This window comes from Sorex fumeus, unplaced genomic scaffold, assembly GCF_029834395.1.
Source record: "Sorex fumeus unplaced genomic scaffold, SorFum_2.1 ptg000009l, whole genome shotgun sequence".
Taxonomy (NCBI): domain Eukaryota; kingdom Metazoa; phylum Chordata; class Mammalia; order Eulipotyphla; family Soricidae; genus Sorex; species Sorex fumeus.
The window spans coordinates 17511451-17527115 of NW_026606066.1; the positions used below are offsets into that span (position 1 = coordinate 17511451).

Here is a 15665-nt window from a genome sequence, read left to right on the forward strand (position 1 = left end):
TCAAGCACTTGAGAGATGGATATCTGAACTTAAATATTATATATACATAAAAATATACATATTTAGAAATATATATAAAGGAGTCTCAAGAGGGGTAGATTTTGTTATTACTTGCTTGTCTGCTAGTGATAGCAATGCAGTTGAAACATACAAACACACACAAACACACAGTGATTAACAAACTGTATAAAAACAAAAGGGCATCATAAGTGTATCACTATGTTTTATTAAACACGAGGAGAAAATCAACATATTTTTCCAAGAGGCAAACATCCTAGGAAATTTACAGACAAGCAACTTAACATCAGCTTGTTTGACAAAGCTTTTACAATGAGTGAGCAATTAAATTCTTAAAGAGGGGATAGAACATCAATAGCTCTAAATTCTGGAACAGTTATAAGCTAACAAATTAGGAATGTTCTGCTTAACAGTTCTAGCATTAAAGTAAATATATATTATCATTTAGAATATTAGCATCTGAAACTATATAATGACTTTATCATCCACTTTAATTAAACCAGGATTTCTGTACCCTCCAAGTAGTCTTTAAATTTTTCCAATATGGATATAAACTAACCCCTATTCTTTTCTATATGTACAGGATATGAAATAATTGTCACAATATATCAGCACTGTCACGGGAAGATTTTTAAGGCTTCTGGGTGGCAAATAAAATGTATGTCTGTGTGATGATGTCAAAATTATATACAGAAAATACTTAAAATTCATCTTGTGCCATTTAAGTTATAAAGATGAAAAAAACAAGTATTCCACTTAATAAAATATCAAAATACTAGGAGTTTTCCATAAATTTGACAGTAATTTTGTAAGTATATAACAAGCATATAAGATGAGACTTGCTACAGTACATGAATCATCATTGAAATTAACAGTTGAACTGAATATACTTACTTGATATAATTTATGTTCAGCCCATTTAGGCATTGGAATTTATAAGCATTTCCAAATAAACTATAACATAGAGGCAGCAAATGTCAGATCTACGTTTGCTTCTTAGCTTTTATGTGTCACACAAATTATCCATGAACCTTAATTTATCCTTCTAAGTCACCATTGTGAAAAATGTGTCAATAAGTGAAATTAACAAAAGGTGACAATTTTTCATTAAAAAAAAGAGTGTCATTAACACCCTGTCTTAAAGTTCTAAAGCAGCAAATTCAGCTCTAAGGCAAAAACATGTGAAATATTATAAATTATAAATTCTGGTAACTCTTTTGGGCATTAATAGCCATAGCACAAAATCGTATGCTTTTGTAGACAATATATTAGTGTATATCTAAATATACAACTGGTCAATACTCTCCATTAGTCTGAAGTTGTCTTATGAAGCAGTGGTGAAGTGCAGGTACACACGGTATCTAATGGTCATCCTGAGCATCGGAGGTTGTGGAATGGCTGAGTCCTGACCGTCCATTCACAGAGATTGTATTTGATGGAACAGCAACCTGAGAGAACGAAGCACACATTGTGCCTGTCAATTTTTCATGGGACAGCTGTCCAATTTTCAACAACCCTCATACTTAATGCCAGCTTAGCATTTATTTTTATTCAATAAATTGCCAATAAAATTAATTACTTGTTATTCAATAAATTTCAAATAACCAGGAATAAATATTAACTCTACCATGAAATTAAAAATGAGAGAGTTGTTATTTCCACAACAAACAAGTTAAATAATCCATTAACAAATCTCCGTCTTTACAAAATTACCAAATCAACTCAAAGGACAGCGGCACAAACAGACTGCAGGCCAAGCTGTTAAAGAGCATTTTTAGCGAGATTATTCTGCCTCTCCACAAATGCCCCAGAAAACAGAGAAAAACAGAGTAAATTCCACAAAGCAATAAAATTGCAATTGTTGCATTGAACGAATGCATTAAATTGAAGTTCTCCTTCTAAGTCCCCTTTTATTTATAAGAAAAAAAAACAGCTTTCATTTTGAAGGACTAATGAAGTTGAATCTTGGGGTTTTATGCTAAAACAATCACAGAAAATTATTTTCAGTAAATAAAATGGATAAATTCCCAATTTCTGTGGCAAAAGTCTTCTCTTCAAAACTTAATTTTCATTTTGTAAGAAAATGGAAAAACACTAAAGCAAGATTTCTGACATAGCTTGAAACATCCCTATTACTTAGAAGACTGTAAAGAAAAAAAGAGTCTGTACTCAGAACAGTAACTAATTTTATAAAATATGGTATTTTTTCCTTAGGTTATGATTTCACAAGTTTAGACCAAAGCCAAACTCATTTCCCCCCCATAGGAAGAAAAATCCAATAAAAATAATATTCTGTCTAGTAACATGGTGGGCTGGAGTGATAGCACAGCAACCCAAGTTCAATTCCTACAAGTTCGATTACGCGACCCCTCTCGGAGAGCCCGGAAAGCTACCGAGAGTATCTCGCCCGCACAGCAAAGCCTGGCAAGCTTCCTGTGACGTATTTGATATGCCAAACACAGTAACAACAAATCTCACAATGTTACTGGGCCTGCTCAAGCAAATCGATGAACAACGGGAGGACAGTGACAATGACAGTAACATGGTGAGTTACTGAATAGCAAAATAAAATTTTAATTAGGTTTGGAAGGCTGGAAAGAGAGTAAAAAGTTAAGACACCTGCTTTGCACGTAAGCCAATCCTGGTTTGTTTTCTGGCAGCTTAAGTCCCCTCTACCTCTGCCCCCCTCCCCCAACACCATCACTTGGTGCAGTTCTGGAGGACCTGAAGCATTGCTGGGGTGGTGTGGAAAACCCACAGACCATAAACCGAGTCACCAGACCGACTGTCTGAGATATGCTAGGTAGGCTTCTCCATTACCTGAGTATGAATGGGAGCTGCCTCTACCTCCGACCAAATTGCTTTTGTTAGGATTTGTTTTACTTTGGATGGGAGGTAGGCCATACTTGGTGGTGCTCAGCAATTATTCCTCGCTTTGTGCTCAGAGATCACTCCTTTTGGGTTTGGTGTTTGTGCTGGGATTTGAACCTGGATCAGTAGCATTCAGGCAAGTGTCCTGCCCACTGTTACTATTTCTTCACCAGTCTTTTTGTCTCATTTGTCTTTTAGCAGGAGGAGACTGTTTATTTGCTAAACAAATAAAGTTTTTTGGACCACATCCTGTAGTAGAGTGCTCAGGGCACTGTATAGTGCAAGAAGTTGAACCTAGAACCCCCTAATGCGAAGCATGCACTTTAGCCCTGGGTGCTCTCTCTCCTGCCCCCTAAATCAATTTTCCTGTCTTCTGAGTACAGGATAGAATATAGAATTTGATAGTATGTACCTGAGTTAAAATGTCTATAATGAAAAGGTTGCCACCAGAAAAAGGAAAACAAATCCCCCCAAAGTATTTATGTGTGATTTCTATTTAATATATAGTCAAAAAACTACAGACAATAACTTCTCATTATGTAATCTGTGTCCCAAGGTCTCTATGTGAAGAAGCTATTTTTATGATTTCACCCAAACAGCACTACTCCTGATTCCTTGTAAAATTAGAGAAAACTTGTTCAAAGCATTTAAAAAATATACTAATGATTCTAATTACTAACAAGATATTCATTGCTGTACCATTTATAGAGTAAAAATTTCCAGTCTATCTATAAAACGAAAATAATACCTATGATTTATATAGTCAAATATTACATAGAATTTACAAGTTGCCTAGGTTTATATGCAATAAGATGGAAAGCTTCAAAGACATGTTAATAAATATTTCACAGTTGACTATTTTTATAAAATATATTAAGCCTGTGTACATATTACAGAAGTGGCCTGAAAAATTATAGTTATCTGGTCTAAGCAGTTATTTTGGGGAAATTGTATTTGTATAATTTTGGGGAGTCCCAAAGTAGTTCTAAGGGGTCTAGGGAGATCGTGTCAATACCCAGGCAACCAAGCTTTTAGGTTGAATGCTAGGGCCTAAGGTTTCAGCACTGCCTATTCCCTGTGGTTCTTGGGACCACAGTCATGTATCCAAAATTCTTAAATATATTTAAGAATGATTCTTAAATATATTTGTATAATTTCACAATCCATTATATAGAGTTGGAAAACAAGCACATATGTAAGAAGTCTGTATTTTGGCTAATCTTTGAGGGGTTTTGTGAAACTCTAAAGGGTCTCTGGAATTTTGGGAACATTTTGCATCTGATCTTTATATAGCTTACACAGATGTGTTCATTTTGTGAAAGTCCATCAAGTTTATTCATTTTTATGTTTCCATATTTTACCTCATTAGAAATCCTAATTAAAATTGTATATAAAAAAAGCCAGCAAGATCCTGGATAACTTATTCAGTTTTCAATTCCTGGCAGGATTCTATCTTGCAGAGGGTAAATTTTAAATTCTGAGGAAACAAATAAGTACTAAACATTATTTGTCAATTTTTGGCTTTATTTTACAAACCTATATTCTGCTGGCAATAATATAAAAATACCTTTACAATCCAAGCATTACCAAAGCAAAAAGCAGCCAAAGAATTTCTTGTGTCAACGAATGAATTGTTGTTAGACAGATAGTGCAGTAGGTAAGGCAAGATCCCAGAGCACAGAGCCAGGAGAAAGCACTAAGCCATGGCAGATGTGGCCAAAAGAACAAAAACAAAATAAATCAAAGATAATGAATTACTTAATTCGTCTTGTTCTCTATAAACAATTTACTGATTCATATATAAACATCTTAACATTGAACATATTTTATAAAATACTACGCTATATTGATTGAAACGTTATAAAGTAAAAAAAAACTCTCTGATTATAAAGGGGTTAAGCCTGAGTAAGGTAGAAAATAAATCTCAAGAAACATGAAAAACTGAAATTCACATACAAGTGGTACTACATGGAAAGTATCATGTTAAGCGAAATGAGTCAGAAAGAGTGGGATAGACACAGAAAGATTGCATTCATCTGGGGAACATAAAGCAACAAAATGGGAGACTAACACCCAGGAGTGGCCGAGATTAGTACCAGGAATTTTGCTCCATGACTTGGAGGCCAGCCGCACGTGCTAGGGGGAAAGGGAGCTCAGATAGAGAAGGGAGCACCAAATAAAGGGTGTTGGGAGGATCCTCCCAGGATGGGAGAAGCATACTGAAAGTAGACTATAGACCGAACATGATTGCCACTCATTGCCTTTCTTGAAAACCACAGGACCCAAAAGGAGAGAAAGTGAACAAAAGGGAATGCCCTGCCACAGAAGCAGGGTGGGATGGGGGAGAAGGGGGGTGGGAGGGATGCTGGGACCCGTGGTGGTGGAGGATGGGTGCTGGTGGAGGGATGGATACTTGATCATTGTATAACTGAAACCCAAGCACAAAAATTTGTAAGTCTATAACTGTGCCTCCTGGTGTTTCACTGATAAAAAAAAAAAAAGAAACATGAAAAACAATGGCATGTTCACAATTGCCTTTACTCTAGAGCAATCAACTAGATAATTGTTTTAACGTGAGCTGCCTATTATGGTGAAGGTTAACTGCTCACATCTGAACCAGAGCCATAAGGCAGAGTGATACCTGGAATTAAACTGAACAGCTGAATGCCAAAATATAGGCAAACACAGAGTCAAATTTCTGATGAACAATCTACACCTACTGTCAAAATTACTGGAGATTTAATTTAGCAACAGAACTGTTGTTCTCTAAAGGAAATGTGAGGATTTAAAACAAATACATGGAACTGAAGCAAAGATTGCAAGAAACCTGAGCCTTTGTGCTCACCTTTGTGTTCATCTGTAATGCAGTTACAACTTGGAAATTTGTAATGCATATGCAGAAAAGGATCATGAACTTTAATGAATAACCCAGGGAAAACAAATACAAACAGGTACTAACTTATCACTGAGGGAGAAAAAAGCAATACCGCCAGTTCTTTGCCTTTAATTTAAAATTTTATTATTTCTTCACTGCATTTTTGCATTAATATGGATTAATGTCAATTACATTAAAGTAGTATCTCTCTTATTTAGATTTTCAGTCGTTCATTAACTTTTATAATTGACTTGCCTCCCAAGACCAATACCTCTTTTGATTTCCCTTTAGAACTAACAACTAATACTTTTCGTATGTAATTCCTTGATTTTAAAAGCAATAACTAGGGCCAAGAAAATAGCTTAGAGTAGCATGCCTTGCATGTGGGAGGCCTGAGTTCAATCCCTGGCACTATGGTCCCACAGCACTATTCCAAGCAACCCTTGAGTTCTGAGCTGGGAGTAGCCAGAAAAGCTAGATGTTACTAAAATACTCAACACACGGCTACTTCTGCAGGCATGACTAGTATAATTTAGTTTCACATACTACCAAACTTTACATAAATATTTTATTCATTTCTCTATAATTTATGGCTAGATGCAGTCCATTCTTTTAATATTCTAATGCCGTACCTGTTATACTCCCATCTCTGACCCCTAAGCCAAAATTTGGAATGATGGAAGCAGATAAATGAGCTGGAGCACATGCTTCACATACAGGAGACCTGGATCCAATCTCAGTTACTCCACGGTACCTCAATACTTGAGGTACTTCTAGCACTACTGAGAGCAGCCTCTAAGCACCATCAGCTCAAAAAACAAGTAACAAAATATGTGAAACTGGCTCTCTATAGAGCTACCTATTGTATCTCTAGCCTAGATATCTACTCTATAGAGCCTTCTACTGAAATTGCTAATGTTTAGATTCAATAGAACCTAACTAAAGTAATGAGCTATAAATAGGATACAATTATAGGATCATCATTTAGTGCCTGCTTTCTGTGTTGATTCACATCCAGATCATTCTGGAAGTAATGAGAGTTTTATGTGTGAAAAGACTGCCAATTCAGAGCCCATAACACGCCACGTAGACAGCTTCTTGCCTGTAGAATTTGTTGGCCTAAAAGGCATTTCCAATTCAATGTACTATATACTGCAGTTAATTCACTGAAAGAGATTAATACACCTACTGACTTAGAGGAACTGCCATTTTATTCAGTGACTTGGTTCTCCTGTGAACTTGATATACCAGATAAACCACTGTTTCTTGGTCCCAGGCTGTGAATGCCCCAAAGGCAAGAGCTTCCTTTTACTCATTTCTGTATTGCTAGAAGCTTGCAGTGTTTTGTACTTATGTGCTTAAAAATGTTCCTCAAAACTTATTAAGAAATGTTTAAATCAGAAGTGACTGATGTGAAGCTCATCCTTATACAATTAAAAATGGAAGTTCTTAAAAAATGTAAATGTACTACTTATTAAATAGGCAAATTTCCCCACAAAATATGAATATAATGGTTCAAAAAGGAACAATGTTAATTTTTCAGAAATATTTTTGTTTGTAGTTCCAGAGGACTGAACCAAGAGTCTCACCTGAGTCTCATGCCACTGAATCAAATCCCAGGTGCACTAACAATCAGTTAAGAGAATTTTTATGTGAAGTCATTTTATTTAGGAAGTATGAGATGAAGAGGAGAGAGGAAAGAGGGAACAAGATAAAGTCAAAGAAAGAAATCACACACCCCAAGTTGGGATGCAGGTGAGTCTGAGTAGAATCTGTTGTTCAAGTACCTTTTTGTTTTTTTTCCTTTTTGGTTTTCTAGGCCACTACACTAGCACACTGGTGCTCAGGGGCAATTCCTGGTTCCGAGTCCAGGAGTTACCTCTTGTGGGACTGAGGAACCATACATAGTGCCAAAGATTCAAATTGGAGGTAGTCACACATAAAGCAAGTGCCTCAACTTCCAAACTCTCTCTCTGACCCCTGAAGTACCAATTTTGATACTGAAAGCTACAGTGTGTATTGTGTGTGTGTGTGTATGTGTGTGTTTTAAACTGCCTTGCACCTAAATTCGATTCTACAAATATTATATGGAATTCAATATTACTACTCTAAATTATTCCTTTACATTTCCTCCACTCCTACAAGCACAACATATTTCGGATGGTCTCCATTTGTGTGAATAGGAGCGCCAAGCCCTATGTAAGAAGCTGTCACTCCTGCACCCACAGAAGACCCAGAAGAGAAAATTCACTGACTCTGACGCAGGCATGTCCAATGAGAGAGCCATGCCCAGGCCTCACCCTCCTAAGTGCTTGTTCCTGCTCCTGTGCAGATCTCATTTCTGTTCAGCTCAGTGTTTTGCTCAATAATTCTTAGTCTTCTCTAAATAGGTTTTAAACTGATTACACAAAGAATTCACAATATGAAAGGCTTGGGAGTCAGTGAAATGATGAGCACTCTCCTTGTCTTGGGGGTTGAAGAACTTTCAAACAGGATGACCTAGGGGAGAACAGAAAGCCAGCTTGGGAGAGCAGGTCCCTGGGAAGTTGAACTGAGAATGCCAGGCCCAACACATCACTGTCTTCTCTTACTGGCTGAAGGAAGCAGAGGGTGGAAACCTGTGAGTGTGGGGCCTGCATGACATTCAGTGAGGGTGGTGTTTGTCCTGAGAAACTCTTACACCTCCGACGCAACTCAGGAGAAACGACAACGCTCTGAACAAGTGTTGTTAAGACTTGGGTTTTTGCATTAGGTCTCATCTAAGGTTTCCATTTTCCCTTATTTGTTTTTAAGTTATAAAACTCCCTGCATCCTCAAATCCCATCGAAGGCAGTAATTGCCATCGCAATAGGAGTTATGACTGAAAACAGTTCTTTGTCACTACTGCCCCTTTTCTGGAATAGGAAGGATTGTTCTTTTCCAAAGAATGTTTCTTGCTGTGCTAACATAAGCTCTTCCTGAAATAAGGGTCCAGGGCACTTGCTATATATAGTTATATATTAATGAGCAAAAGCCCGTGTTCTGCACCTGGCCCATATTGTGGAAACAGATCTGACATATTTCTAAGTTTGTGTAAGGATCTGGACTCTCTCAGCTTCAACTTCAAAAATGACCCCTGACATAAAAGAGTAAATTTTGGCATCTTACCTTTTCAGATTTAAATGCCAGAAAACAATTTCCGCTAAGTATTAGTTTGACAGTGTTGAAAATACACCCACTGTCACACATCTGATAAAGAAAACTTACCCTTTTCAATTTGGCAGCAGCCTCTCCAGAGCGGATTGCAGTCAGCAAACTCTGCCGGATCTGCTCTGGGTCAGAGCTGGAGCTCTGGAATGTAAAAGAACTCTGTCTCTTAAGGGGGAAGGCTGGGCAGTCCACTGAAGATAATACTTGCAAATTCTGTTCATTATGTGCAGAGTCATTTTCCTATAAAATTAAATGCACATTATTTTTATGGATCCCAAATAATGAATGAATCATTTTAAAAAGTATTTTTTTGATCAATAGTCCTTTAATAATCACCATTTGTCACAGTACTACTTCAGATATAACACTAGATCATCACACTCTGAATTCCCACTCTCAGAGCTCAGATAGCAGATGAGAACATTGCTTTCCTTTTTCTTGAGCTCGGGAGGATAAGGATGAAAGTGAAGTAATTCTCTTTGTTTCACAAATGCAGTCACATACTGTTCTTAAGTCAAACAATGCTTATTTCTTTAAAGCTCTCTCTAGAAGAGCAGAACTAAATAATGAAAAATTCATCAGGCTAAAAGACAATGCATTTTTGTAATTCTAACCTATTACTTGTAAAACTATTTTTTGACAGCCCAAATGAACAAATATAATTATGCTACATGTAACAGCTTATTTTGGTTTATTTTTTAAATCACAAGGACAACTGCTACTACTTTTTGTATTCTCCCCACCAACAAAAAGTAATATTTTTTAAAAGAATATAAAATTTTTAATTATTTAAATACTTTAAACTCTAATTCAATCAAATTAACTCAAGAAGGAGTATTTAGTAGATGATTTGGGGACACTGTTAAAATCCTACCCCTGAATTTTAAAATGTCTTTTCTAAACTGCCAAATAAATATTACAAAAGAATGAACTAAACAGTGCTTGGGAAAGGATTCAAAAAGTATATCATCTAAACCGAGCATCCATTGTTTAGGAATAGTATTCCATTCTAAGAAAAATCACAGGCTTTATTTTCAAGAGTTAAACCCTGTATCATACATCTCTTCTTGACATTATAACAAAGTAATAAACATAAATGTGAGATAAATAAAGAAATATTCTACAAGATAAACATTGTTTTAAATTTAAGGAAAAATTCTGTTACTCAGGGATGTTTGAAAAAATAATATAAAATACTTTGGAACTGTCAGACAGTTATGAAAGAAATTTTTAAGAACCAAGTAAAAACTATATAAGGCATTTTTCAAAAACTGCTTGTAGTTAACTATGATCATACTCTGAATTCCATGGTATCCTTTGAATACACTATTTGAACTAAGCAAATTATAGTACTGAGTTTTTAAATCTTAGTCAATATACTTCGCTTTTGTAAATTATTAAGATTTAGATAGTGGTTAAATGATATTTTGGTCAACATACATACAATTATACAAATTGACAATGAATAAACATAAGTGAATTTTAAATTATATATTTAGACTTCGTTTTCAGTTTAAATTTTATGTAAATATTAGCTGAGGTTGAATGTTTATTATAGAAAAAGCAGATGAGAAATGCTTGATTCTTTAGTCCTTGATAAGGCTAGCATGCCTATATAATAAAAGTGACTTATTTTGATGTTATATAGTACTGTAGGATTACAGAAAGAAACAAACCAGAAAATCTAGGACAATTAAGAATAAGCTGAGATAATCAAAACACAGGAAGACACAGTTAGAACTATAAACTGAAATTTATGAACAAAGTAATATCAAAATATTTTCTAACTGGTAGATACTTTGGGAGCACTTTGGTGGTAGTGAGGTACCTGTATATTAAACAATAAATGCTACCCTTTCTGTGACTATGTTCTATGGAGTATCACTTGATCACTTGACTTCCCATTAATCATCGATTTGCTAGAGTGGGTGCCAGTAACATCTCCATCTGTCCCTGTCGCGTGCTAGTGTAGCCATATGGAGTATAATAATAATAATAAAAATAATATTTTCTAAGGACTAGGAATATGACTCAGTGGCAAAGCACATGCCTTGGTTGTGTGAGGAGGGAGGGAGAGAGGAAGGGAGGGAAGGAAGGAAGGAAGAGATAAAGGGAGGGTGGGAGGAAGAAAACGAATACCACAATTAGGTAATAATGATAGAGTAACACTTTATCCTATTATATGAATTACAATGGTGAGTGGTAAGATTCTATGTATGATCAATCTTCTGAAGTCAGAGTTAAGAAACAGAAATGTGAGGACCAGTTTGTTAATCCCCATTCCAAACATGTCATGTAAGAATTCCTTGTTTTGGGGGGCTGAAGCAATAGTATAGTGGGTAGGGCGTTTGCCTTGCACACAGCTCACTCGGATTTGATTCCCAGCATCCCATATGGTCCCTCGAGCACCGCCTGGAGTAATTCCTGAGTGCAAAATCAGGAGTAAACCCTGTGCATCTCTGGGTGTGATCCAAAAAGCAGGAAAGAAAAGAAAAAAGAAAGAAGAAAAAGAATTCCTTGTTTTTGAAACAGTAACATTTACCTTAGCAGGGCTATCCACGGAGGGATTCACACAAGGCTTTCCTCCCTGTTTCTCAGTGGGAGACGAGGCTGAGGCCGGATCACTGCTGGATCTGACAGGTGTTTTACTGAAAGACTGTGACCTTTTCACTACAGCCAGGGCAAAAGGAGAAGGAGTAGAGCTTGAGTAAGGTTTGGGGGCACCAAAAGTTTTCAAAGTCTTCAGATTTAATGATGAGAACTGACTTGAGAGAGGAGGCATAGGTTTCGGAGCAACAGGGGGAGGAGAGGTTTCTTTAGGCTTCTGACTGCTGATACCATTATCAGTATATTTATTGGGGGACGAAGGTGGAGGAGAGTGAGCTGTTTTACTTAAGGGGGGAAGTGTTTGCTCTGGAGAAAGTGGAGGATCCCTTTCCATTTCTTTTTGTGTTAGTTCCCTTGGCACAGGATTAGGGATGGTGTGAACACTCTTGGAAGCTGCAGACGTCACATAGTGACCTGAAGCTCTTTTCTGCATCTGCAAAAAAAAAGAACTTGGCTTGGCCTGAGGGTTTGAAATCTGTGGTTTAATTTTTGATTCCAAAATACTGTTTATCTCTTCCAATTTGGGTGCAAATGGAATGGTACCAGTGTCTCTCATCATCTTCGGTGCAGGTTTCAGTGAATTTGCTGTGGGACTAAGGGGTGGGCGCTCTGTTGAGTGGATCCGTTGGTCCATTCTCTGAGAAGGGATCTGTCTAGGATCTGAGTGGGTCTCCTTTGGACTTTCAGAAAAAACAGCATCTTCTGATTGGATTGTAGTTTCTATCACACTTGGATGACTGTGTTTTTTTCCTAACGTATGCCTTTCCTGATCATCTTTATAAACTACGGTTTCTGAGTCCCAATCTTTTAATGTTTCCAGGGATTTGGGCGGTACTATTTTATAAGTCGTCATCCCAATTTTGGGTATGTAATCTCTTGTAATTTCATTTGACGGTTTGGGTCTGGGATTGGAATCTTGTCTATAAAGTGGATAATTCTTCATATTAGAGGCAGTTGAGTTTTTATCAATCCCGTCAATAGGAGGCAAAAGATCATCATTACCATGTACAGAAATGGGATCTTTGATAGATCTTTGATAGTGATGTTCTGAATGTATATTTAGGGAATCCTGATTCCTTAATTTTCTGAAAGTATTTACAGAATCTTGTGAATTTAAAGATGAATGCTGAGTTGATTTGTGATTAGTCAAAGCTTGTACATTTTCTTCAACCTTGCAGTCAGGTAAATTAATATGGTCATTCCCATCAAAACTGTTAGAAGAAGGAAGGGTTGTCTGAATTGCTGCATCTTGCATTTTTGTCTTTTCTGCATTTGACTGATGCAGGTTCTGGTCTGATATTGTTGAGGCAGCTAGATTATTTTCCTTATAATTTCGAGCAGTGTCAGTTTTATGTGCTTCATTGTTTGAGAGTCTGTCAACTTCCACGTCCACAGTGTTATTTTTGGCAACTTCTCCTACAGTAATTTCTGTTCTCCTCACTCCATTTTTCATATCTTCTGTGTTTTTTGGAATGACAGTTATTTTATTTTGATCTACTGAGAGAGAGAAAAAAAGAAGTACCTTAAAAAAATAGTAAAACTGAAGTTTTCAACATTGGTCTTTCTCAAACTGTAACAGGTTGGCTTGAATTCTACAAATAATTTTCAGCTAATTATACAAAAGCAAGTAGTAGTATGCAGAGAAACCAGCATGGGCTTTGGTTTCTTAGAGACCTAAGTGTGGCATCTGGCTTTACTAATTACAATCTGTGTAGCCACAGTGTGTTACTTAATCCCTGTGGGTCTCATTTGGGTAAATATAAAAAGGTGAAATATTATATTTCATATATCACATATATCATGCTTATTATAGCAGGAAAATGTCAAAAGCAAGCACTTTGTGAGGAAAACTATGCATTTTTTAAAAAATTAGGATTTCAATTTTTTGTTATTTTTAAACACAATAACAAAAAAAATACAAAAAAGGGTCCCTGGCAGCAGGAAATAAGTATATAGTTCCTTCCCTCTTGCTAATTTCTCATTTTCAATAAATAGAGGTTAACTATTTCCACAATAAAAATATTACTCAGCTTTCCTAGTTCCAAAATTTACATTTTCAATGTAAAATTTGGTTTCAAATTAAATAGTATGTAACAAATCCTAATCTATACACTCTAGATCTCTATAATTCTATCTGTCACAACTATGGTGGATTATACTTTCTTTACCATAAAAGAACTTGGAATCTCTTAAGAATTTTTGTAATTATTCCTAAGTATTGTCAGTTCTGGAACCGAAATTCAATATTGGATTTATGAGCTAATCCATCTTTAAACATATGAGAATTATGCTATCAAATGTCACTGAATGGTTAGACTATTTTCCAAGTAAAGGGAAAAGGTAAATTTTCAAGTGGTCTATTCACAAATTTTGAATCTCAGCTATCCAAAACTGATACCTGCATTTACAGTCTGTTATAATGGTGAATTGCATAAATATACATGGTAGGCAAAACTGAAAGAGGAAAACACTGAAACAATTTTTACAGAGTGAAAAAATTATGTCCTATTTTTATTGATTATTTTTTTTGCTTTTTTGGGTCACACATAGAGATTAGAGGTTACTCCTGGCTCCATACTGAGGAATCACTCCTGGCGATACTCAGGGGACTATATAGGATGCCAGGGATCAAACCCAGGTTGGCTTCATGCTAAGTAAAACACCCTACCTGCTGTACTATCGCTCTGGTCCCCTGTCCTAATTTTTATTTTTATTTAATTAATTCATTTGTTTTTAGTGAAGCAAGATTTTTTTTTATTAAGTAAAACTCACTTGGAAGTAAGGAGAGAGAAAGGGAGGAAGAACATGTTCAAGAGAGAACATGGGCTCTTCTCTAGAGTGGAAAAAGCAAAGAGACATAGAGACAAGCAAGTGAGATATGTGCTCAAGGGTGAACATGGGCTCGAAGAACAAGCCTATTATCTACTTTTAAAAGCTGATTTAGTGTGATGTGGTTCATGGAAGAGCACCTGTGTCAAATATGTGTAGCCATAGGTTGAAGTTCCATGGAAAAGAATCATGATTCAAAGTTGACAAAGGTTATTGCTAATTAGACGCAATTCAAAATAAATATTACTACAGAAATGTGCTTTTCATTGTGAGTGCCAACTTGATGTCATGTCTTCTCAAAAATGCTTCAACTGGGGCTGGAGCCATAGCACGGAGGGCAGGGTGTTTGCCTTGCACGGGGTCGAGCCGGGTTCTACTTCCAGCATCCCATATGGTCCCCTGAGCACTGCCAGGAATAATTCCTGAGTGCAAAGCCAGGAGTAACCCCTGTGCATTGCTGGGTGTGACCCAAAAAGCAAAAAAAAAAAAAACCAAACAAAAAAACCCCAGTTTTTTTTTTAAAGAATGCTTTAACTATGATTTAATTAATTTAAATTTATTTATATTATTATTACTATTTTGGTCTTGGGGCCACACCTAATAGCATTCAGGCACTACTCCCAACTCAACAGGTTAGGAATTGTTCATGTCAGTGCTGAGGTTCATGCTGTGCCAAGGGGATCATGGAGTGTCAAGGATTGAGGCCAGACCTCTTATATCTCTCCTGCCCCTAACAATGATTTTTTAAACAAGAAAGAAGCATTTATTTATTTATTTATTTATTTTCTTTGCTGGGGGGATCAAACCAAGGGATTCACATATGCAAGGCAATTAAGAAACAAATAAATGCTCCACCACTGATGCAACTCCCTGCTCCTGGAAGCAGCTTTTTAGTTGTGTGTTTTTTTTTAACGACATACTTTCCTCAGTGTATACACTACATAAAAATAGAGAAAAAGAATGGAAAAATTATATAATTTTAATCCTTTTAGTACTGTATTTCACCATAGTACTGACCATGCAGATTATGAAGGAGTGGCATAGGTATTTAAAAAATCAACACACATCATAAATATAAACTGTTTCCGTCATCCTACTTACCTATAACATTGGGGTAATCAATGTTTTGTACAAAAAATAAACACATGTCCCTGTGTTTTCTAGGAATTTTTACCTAGATATACATAACTAAAAGGTCTACAAGAATTCATAAACTATTTCTATGATATTCCTCAAAGTACCTGTATATTCCTTGAAATTTTTTGTATAGTATCAT

General features: G+C 36.2%; 1 protein-coding gene across 5 annotated transcripts in view; it reads right to left on the reverse strand.

Moving 5' to 3' along the window:
- Nucleotides 1-206: 206 nt before the first annotated feature.
- The window catches only part of COBLL1 (cordon-bleu WH2 repeat protein like 1), a 192066-nt gene continuing 176607 nt past the window's right edge, over nt 207-15665 (reverse strand). For 4 of the 5 annotated variants that reach the window (XM_056110356.1, XM_056110360.1, XM_056110358.1 and 1 more), the window contains 3 exons: nt 11496-13057; nt 9011-9193; nt 207-1466 (listed from right to left, as the gene is read on the reverse strand). In XM_056110356.1, the coding sequence (XP_055966331.1) occupies nt 1380-1466; nt 9011-9193; nt 11496-13057 (1832 nt within the window). In that variant the 3' untranslated portion in view covers nt 207-1379. The remainder of the gene's footprint in view (nt 1467-9010; nt 9194-11495; nt 13058-15665) is intronic. The other variant, XM_056110357.1, reaches the window with a different exon arrangement.